This window comes from Cynara cardunculus, assembly GCF_001531365.2.
Source record: "Cynara cardunculus var. scolymus isolate 2C chromosome LG 2, CcrdV1, whole genome shotgun sequence".
Taxonomy (NCBI): domain Eukaryota; kingdom Viridiplantae; phylum Streptophyta; class Magnoliopsida; order Asterales; family Asteraceae; genus Cynara; species Cynara cardunculus.
Window position 1 is genome coordinate 23,494,844 of NC_037529.1, and position 9,453 is coordinate 23,504,296.

The window sequence follows — 9,453 nt, forward strand, 5'->3', positions numbered from 1 at the left end:
GAACTTAAGTGCTCAAAACTCAATGTTTTTGGGTGAAATCAAAAAAATAAAAACAATAACTCATCAAAGTAAACTCCAGAAGAAAAATCAAATGTTTTGGAAAAGTTATCGAAGGGTTATGAGTGTTCAAAGTAGGATTTACCTACTGTTTGCATACTTAACTTGTTCTAAGTGTTTGAGAGGTAAAAACTCCATATTTTTGCATGAGTTCAGTTGGAAAAGAACCTCAACTCAACAAAATATATTCTTAAAAGAAGAACCATAGCATTTGGGCTTTTATTTTGGGAGATATGGGCGACACGAGCTTTAGTAAGAAATCCGACAGCTCAAAAATGTCCCTTTTTAAGGTTAAAATCAACATGAATATGGTTTTACCCCCTTTTCATGAGTTCTAAGTCTATAGATCATAGATTATCACCACTTTGAAGACATTTTCATGTCTTTAGTGTATAATCTCCCATCTTAGATTCTCCATAAATTTTGTGTTTCAAATTAGAAAGAAATGCGCAGAAATGATGAAGATGTAGTTTAAAGAAATAAATGCTAAAACAATGTAACTAACTCTTTACCTTTATTGATAGCACCTTGATCCTTCGATGTTCTTCAAAAAGATTGAAGTTAAAAATTTCGGTTGAAATGATTTTGGAAAGGAGGGGAAGGATTGTTTTGAAGGGTTTTAGATGGTTTGCATGGGAAATGAGTAAAAGGTGTGTGGAAACCAAAGAATTACCTTGTTTTATAGGTGGGCTATGAGTGGGGTGGCTAGTAAGCCCAAGCCCACATATCATAATTATTACATATTACTTTATTATTTTCATTACATATATATTACATATAAAGATTCTTTGAAATGTGAGATAAAAAAAAAGGTTAAAATTGTGATAAAAGAATGAGTAGAAGATCAAATTTCCTAATTTTATAAAATTTAATTGGGCATTCAAATTGGACTTTTATATTTTTAATTTGGATTTTGAAATATTCATTTTTATTGTGTTTGGGAAATTTGTAATATTTTTGGCATTACATAAGTTAACTTTATCCGTTACCTATTAAAACAGAATCTTCTGATCTAAACGTCGGAAATCTAAGCCGGACGAGTTCTAATCAACATGACTAGACTCTAATAAAATATATTTCTTAATATAGAAATCCTACAAAGATACTAACATGATGCTCCAAAACTGATGGATGTCACAAGAGAGGTTACCATACAACTCATCAATTATACAAAAATCGGTATATATAATCTAGAATTCTCAAGTTTAAAAACCATACTTGATTAATGTTCTGTGAATAAAAGACGCATTAATGGAATGAAACAAAGATTTCATGTTTTTGGTTGTGGTTTAAGTCTTAAGAATTTGCGTCTGATAGCTTCTTAGAGCTAACAGAGTATAGTCGTGAAGAGATCCTGGGAAGAAATTGCAGGTAAGCGATCCCTTCATAGATTTTCAGTAACAGTTATTCAAATCTACATAATATAATTATATGCGTACGACCATGTCTTAAAATGGACCATTTAAATGCTTTTTTCTGCATCTTTTTGGTGATGGATTATAATCTTCTTACATCATAATTTTTTTATGTTTTTTTATCAGAAGATTTCTTCAAGGGACATAAACTGATCCATCGACCGTCAAAAAAAATAAGAGATGCAACCGATAACCAAAGAGAGGTTACCGTACAAGTCATCAATTATACGAAAAGCGGCATATATAATCTAGAATTCTCAAGTTTAAAAACCATACTTGAGTAATGTTTTGTGAATCAAAGATGCATTAACGGAATGCAACAAAAATTTCATATTTTTGGTTGTGGTTTAAGTCTTAAGAAAACTTGCTTTCCTAGGCACTAGGCGATATACTTACATAGATGCTTAACTTGTTTAAATGTTGTTGATCACAAGTTCCTCCATAGTCCATATCTTAGTCGTAGTCAACATTTTGATTTTCGAGAATCATATGAGTTACCTCCATTTTATGAATGGTATACTTATTGTAAATGATGGAGTTTGAAGCTCAGACTAGATATATGATTGTTAGAGCTTTTTATTTGATTATGCAAATTAAAAAAAGCCTAAAATCACATTGAAATTTTTATCAATCAAAGATATATATTTGAAAGCAAGCAATCAAACTCTTCACATAGATGAATAAGAAGATAGGATAGTCATCTCTGAATTTGTTAATTAGCAATGATACCCAGGTTTCATGTGTGTAAATTGTAGGAAGAGATGGATAGAAGGAATGGCTATTGGTGGACACCCGTCAGCAAATGTGTAGCATTTACTGAGGTAGATTCATCTAAGATACCTCTTTACAGGATCATGCACCAGGGTAAGAGTATAGTTGATTCAGAGGCTCAAGAAGAACATGCTTACCCTTTTGTTGGGGCCTCAGATGTCAAGGTTCGTCTCGGGGTGGTTCCTGTTATTGGAGGACCTGTGACTTGGATGGATCTTTGATGGGGGGGGGGGAATGAAGATGATGAATATTTGGCCAGAGTTAACTAGATGCATGGAAATATCCTCATTGCACAAGTATTAAACAAGTCTCATTCCAAACTGAAGATCCTCAAATGTGATATTAAAACAGAAGAGGGAAAATGTATCTTCGTTGAAGAGAATGACAAGTGGGTCAATCTACACGATTTCTTCACACATTTGGATAAAGGAGGTGGTTTTCTTTGGGCTAGCGAAAAAACAGGGTTTAGGCATCTTTATCTGCATGATGAAAATGGGGTCTGCCTAGGACCCTTGACACAAGGTGAATGGATGGTAGAACAGATTGTAGGGGTTAATGAAACCTATGGTTTTATATATTTCTTGGAAATGTAGATAGTCCTCTGGAGTGCTAAACTGCTCCCACAAAATCCATTAGAAAGCCCAGTGAAGTTGACCGGTGGCAAGGGAAAGCACGTGGTGGTGATTGATCATCAAATGCAAAAATTTGTAGATATTCATGATTCTCTGGAATCACCTCCTAGAGCATCCCTTTGATCTTTGCATGACAGAAGCCTGATTATGTCTCTTTATGAGCAACAAGTGTCTACAATTCCAAGAGTTAAGAAGTTGCAACTCAAACCTCCAAAGATTTTTCAAATTCAAGCAAAAGACGATACCATTTTATAAAGGTAAGTTTTCATAAATCCCTTGGTACAAAGTTTGCACCTTCCTTACAAACTTCTACTCAAGATTCAAAGCAACTATTATATAAAACAATGTCAAGTACCACTTATCACAACATGTGCAAGTTTGTTAGTCTTAATACCATTCCCGAAGGAGGGGTTTTAAAAAAAAGATCTAGCAAGATAGGCTTGGTTGATATCTATCCTAAAAGATTTTCAAACATGATTCGGAAGAATAATGAAATGGCTTTAAATTTAATAGAAGTAGCTTTATTATGTTACATCTTAGGGATCGTTTAGCTAAACACTTACCCTATAAGAGCTTACCTGTAAGATTTAACATTATCAAGGGTAATATTTTAATCCATAAAAATGTCATAGTATGCAATAATACCCGATAAGCACTAATTGGGTAAGAGTCGTCACTCTCGCTTACTAGGTAAGCCTATCGGTCCTTGCCATTGTTGTTACTAGGTAAGATTCTCAGTTTTTCACATATTCATCCAATAAGATAATGTGCCTTAGTAGTGCTTACTGAAGCATTTGGTGAACGCCCTCTCAAACAGGGACATGAGGTATGTGTTTTGTTTAACTTTAGACTTTAAATTCACACACTCTTCTCCCCTTTTGTTAAGAAGTTCACTTACTGCTTTTTGTCCAACACATCTTAAATGGTTTGTGTTTTTTATCTTTTATGGAGTTGTTTCCTTATTAGAAGCTATGCATATATGTTGTATTGGTTGTATTTATTGTTTTAAAAAACTCTCTAACTAGACTCTAGAACTTTTATGCTTATATCCGAGTAGGGAAAGAAGATGATCAAAAAGGTAATTGGAAGCTTGATGGCATAAACCGACAAAAATTCCCATTATTAACACGTTTGGCAAACATTATATGTAGAAGTAGAAATGTACCTAGAGACCATAACTATCAACTTCCATTGTTCATTGTAACATCATGCACAATAGGGAATTAGCTTACCTATAAGTAACCATCAATAGCTTAGTCTAAGCTTAAAATTTCTAATAAGGATAGAATGCTAGGGAGACTCAAACATTTGGTTTTGGAGGTCAAGAATGCCAATGGGGGTTTTAAAAAAGAAGATCCAGCAAGCTATGCTTGGTTGATATCGATTTTGTGTTTTTAGTTGGGTTTGATAGCCCAAAGAAAAAGATCCATGAAGCAAGTCCAAAGAAGCTATAATGATCTTTAACCAACAATTTATGCTCCAATTATGACATGTGCAGTAGCTTCTTTAGTTTATATGACATGTGGGAATCGCAATAATGCATTTTGTAATTCATTGTTTTCTTTAACATTTGGATGTGTAAAGTACATGTAGACCCATCAAAATCTGTATGACATGCCTGTTCATTCATTTGGTTATGTTGATTAGTTTGATTCAAACATAAGCTTCTTTCTTAATTGATTTGATTCAAGTTACATGAATAAATAAGTGTACATTGTAATATTATACATATAAATATATATTTTCTATTGTTACTCAATGAGTCAATAATATTATGTCTAAATACTATAAGAGCCCTTTTGATGTTCTTAATACAAATGTGAATTTCTACAGTGCTGATACACTAATTTAGTTGTGAATTTTGTTATTTATGTTGAGCAAATTGAGAGCTCCTTTCTAAATGCTAAAGGGTATAAAAAAATTCAATGAAGTCATCAATTAGCTAATAATTTAGAACAATGCACTTTTCTTATATAATACATTACAATTTTATTTTCTACAAGCAACAGGCTAATGAGTCATACATTAAGCGTGAACGGATTTTCAACCATCTTATAGTTAATTTTTCAAAACAAATATATTGCAACTCTTGATGTTCTTCATTAATCTATTTCAATGACTGCACGAAGTGAAGTACCATTATCTTCCCCCTTTTGTTTTTTGTTTTTTGTTTTTGTTTTTTCTTAACATGCTAAAACCTTGTACATCGCCACATTAACTATGAATTTATTTTGTTTTAAGTTTTCAGGTTGGCTATTCTATACGTTTTGAAGGCCCCCTCCGGTCGAATGTGATGGCACCTTCACCATGGTATTTTTTTTAACGTCAAATGGTATAAATTTGAACTGCTACCTCCATTTCCCATAAAATATGGACTTTGAAGTCGATCTCGATATCCGGATTAGCATTTTTGTTATTTTCATTTTGAAGATTGCAAATTGTTTTTTGTTTTAGGACTCGGGATATTCATCGAAGGAAAAAATTGATAACTTCCCATCTTTTTAAATTAAAACATAATTTGATAATTTCCTACTATAACCACATTCCATGTCACAATTTATTTGATTTTTCATTATAGAAGGCATTATTCGGCTTTCACACCTAATAATATACCGATACACACATATATGTTATGGGCTATTTAAATGTCAATAACATGTTAATTTAAATAATAGATTGCTACTTTATTTTTCTATATGCATGAATATTTGTTTATCAATATGCTTGTTTCCACATCCAATTTTTAGGAGTCGTAGAAGTATAGGGATTTACTGGGAGCATTTTGGGGCAAGGTAAGACTTGAATTGTCATATTGAGGAAGGTCTTTAACCAATTCATTTGTGCTCATTATTTTGTGGTGTGCAACTATCTTATGAAGAAGCTAAGGACATTATGTCTTTAAAGGATGTTAATCTGGTGGTACTGATCTGGTCTTCTCTCCTTTTTATCCAACTTCTTTGTAACCACAACTATGGTTAATGACACATGCTAATTTTCATTAATAGACTTGATGAATACTTTTTCAACTTTTCTTGTAACTGCAACAAAATTAATTATGGCTCTTAATCTTCATTATGATACTTGATGATGTTTTCTCAACTTTTTTGTAACCACAAGTAAAAATTAATGATTTTAAAACATTGTATTCCATGTTCCGAACATAAATAATAGTTTATTTACTTTCGTACTATCACTTGCATCTTTTTATTTTTGGAACTCAACATCATTTTAGATTAATGGAGTTCACTCATCTCAAAAAATCTCAAAAATGATAACAATAATTTCATCATAAGGATAAGGATTTGTAGAATGTGGGAATCCTTGAACAACAAAAAAGGAGGAGAATTGATTAGCCTTGACATGATTCTTATCGATGAAGAGGTAAGTGAAAGTGATTATGATTTTTTTTGTTCTACATATTTTCACATTTGCATATAGTTAACATAAAATTGATTTTTTATTAATTGTAGGAAAATCTGATTCATGGAAGCATCTGGAGCAGTATTGTCCCAAAATTTAAGAGTCTATTGCATGAGGGTGTTCTATATGAAATTAAAAATTTCAAAGTTGTTCCAAGTGATGGGAATTCAAGGCCTCTCGCAAATGATATCAAGATCATCTTCCAGAAATTCACTTCCATTAAAAAATTAGAAGAAGATATTTTCAGCATCCCTAAAAATGGCTTCCAATTTATTTCAGCCAATTTAGTGCACTCGCGTGTCAATGACGACACAATTCTATCAGGTATTTTAAACCCTTTGCATATTCCATTTTATTACTAAGTTTATGTTTATAAATTAAACTTCTATAGATTTTAGTTCTTAATACATTATAGACGTTATTGGATGCATACTAGTTGTTGGTCACATTGAAACTGTTTGAGTGGGTTGGAAAAAAAGAGATGTGGAGATTATTACTGATTAGTAAGTATTTAAATACTGAGTATACAGTATAATCAATAGTTGGTCGTAGTTATTGTTCACTACTTGTTTGATATATATGTTTATTGGTTTGTGAACAAACTATAGCAAAGACATTTTATTCTTGTACTATTTAATATGATTATTTTCATCTCGATTACAACAAGAGTTGCTTTGTGGGGTAAACTGGCCGAGGATTTTGATGTCACCACTGTGAAAATGAAAGCTTCTACAGGACCTGTCATTCTCATTGTCACATGTACAAGGGTAAAAACTTTCCAAGGTATATTTCGTTACTTATAAAAATCGATTCATTCATGGATGAAACATTACATCTCAAATTAATAAATTTGATTATATTTTCTAACAATGTTTGCTTATATCTTCACAATGGCAGGTATTATCTATTTTGCTACCACAAGCGCTAGCAAAATATTCATAAATTTAAGAATAAACTATGTTTCTTCTTTAATTGAAAGATTCACAACTGTTGCAAATGGAGTCCACTTTATAGAAAACGTGGATGAGAAAAAGCGTCGTGATGAAGATATGCTTCTAGAAAGGATGATTATTAATGACCTATTATGTGCTACTTGGGATAAAGGCATGAAGGTGCTATCCTAACTTGTCCAACATTCCATAATTTTTCCTTTTTCTCATACAGTAATAAAATGTATTAATAACTGCATCTTCTTTAATAATGTGTACACATTAGGTTCCCTTCATAATTGTTAGAGGGAAAATCACTAGCGTAGTGTCCTTATTGGGATGGTTTTACATGGGATGCAAAGCTTGCTACAAACAACTAACCACCATAAACGGTGGTTATTTTTGTGAAAATTGCAAGGCAGAATTTGAATTTCCTCTTGTGTTGTAAATCGATGTCTTCACCTTTTTACGTTATTTTATTAATGTTAGTTCACCGTATAAAAGATTTCATAGCCATTAATTTTATATGTATTATTTAGGTATAAAATACACATAAGAATCAAAGACGAAACTGGAGAAACCAGTTGTGTTTTGTTCAATATGGTTGCTGAAAGAGTGCTTGACACTTCATCACACAAATTGCTTAACAAACAACCAATAGGTAGTGACGATGTTCCAGCAGAGGTTCATACTCTCATCGGAAAATATTATGTCTTTAAACTAAAATTAAACGAGTATAATATTATACATGGACGCGGAGATTTTACAGTGACTAGCATATGGATTTCTGATGAGCAAGTACAAAAAGATTATGACACTGAAAATGTTGGAAAGGTTAGTTATATATTTTATTCATGCAACAACTTCTTTGAATATGTCATCACTTTATGCAATGTCCTTCTTTTTGGCTTTATTAGGGAAAAACACTTTCATCCAAATTTGAAAGCACTTCTCGGAAGGGGGAGAAACCGGTTGCAAAGGTTTGTATGGTTTTTGTAAATGACAATTGCATTTCAAATATTCTAAATCATTTGTGTTTTTGCAACAAAATCTTATCTTACCTGATAAATATCTTGTAGGATTTTACTTTTGTTGCTTCTACGGAGGATGAGAAAACAAGTGATGCTGAAACACATTCACCAACCAAGAAGAAAAAAAGAGTTGTTAAGGACGATGAGGAAGGTTCTTGCAACTAAACAATTGCTTTTATGGCGAATAAAATATCACTTCAATCTCCAATTCCATAATGTTAGATTATAGAAAGAGCTAATTTCTTGCAATATATATTTTTATTGTTACGTGTTCCTTTTATTTTTGAACCTGTTGATTGTAATAGATTGTTTTGAAATTCTATTTTTCTATTCAATCATTTGACTTGTACAAGTTTGTTTTGGTTGATGGGAGTGGGCACCGAAACACACACACATATATATATTAAGTGAAACAAGAACAAATAATTATCACTTATTATATATTGATGAGATATTATTGTGTATGTTACATAAGTAATAACATAAAACATGAGAAAATAATTATCATTTATTGTATATTTAAAACAGATTATTGTCATTTACCGTATTTAAAACAAATAATCATCGTTAACTGTATTTGTAATACAAATATTTGTTATAAGTATATTCTCAATTCCAATATTTGTCATTTACAAAAAAAATTAATATAACCAATAGTCATTTATTGTATTTTAAAGTTATAGCTAAATGGGATCTATATATAGTAGTCGTACTTGTAATTAATCAATTAATCTTTTCATATGATATTTTTTATCACCTACAGTTTTCTTTGCAATACTATAGCTTTTATAGACGTTTTGCATCTTGCTTCAACTCTGGAATCGTAGTGTGCAACAGAAGCATACCATTCTCTTTCTTCCAAAAGCCATTCTATTCATTATCCAGGTAAGCTTCTAACTAAATGATATTTGTTATCACTTCCATAGTAATCATTTTCTTCCAACTTTATTTGAGTTTTTATATACATGAGTTTGTCGTCCTTAATCTACAATATTTCAATCATATGCCTACTAAATCTTTACAATACAGTTATGTTGAATCATAAACCTTTAGGTGGTTGTGCTTCCATTTGGACCATTTTGAAAATTAAGTCCTAACTTCATGCATATACATAATATTTCCTATAAACTTACTTCCATTACTGTTAATATATAGCTTTTTTGTTCTTTTTTTGACCAGATATCAATAAACCAACCTT

The 9,453-nt window shown here is 31.6% G+C and overlaps 1 protein-coding gene and 1 pseudogene across 1 annotated transcript; both read left to right on the forward strand.

The window, feature by feature from the left end:
- Positions 1–2,233: 2,233 nt before the first annotated feature.
- Positions 2,234–3,130, forward strand: LOC112506011 (annotated as a pseudogene).
- Positions 3,131–6,184: 3,054 nt separating this feature from the next.
- On the forward strand, positions 6,185–8,420 carry LOC112506012. Its single transcript, XM_025110041.1, has 7 exons — positions 6,185–6,256; positions 6,346–6,619; positions 7,193–7,407; positions 7,511–7,668; positions 7,764–8,058; positions 8,142–8,204; positions 8,304–8,420. The coding sequence occupies exons 1-7, from the start codon at positions 6,185–6,187 to the stop codon at positions 8,418–8,420; spliced, it is 1,194 nt and encodes a 397-aa protein (XP_024965809.1).
- Positions 8,421–9,453: the final 1,033 nt, after the last annotated feature.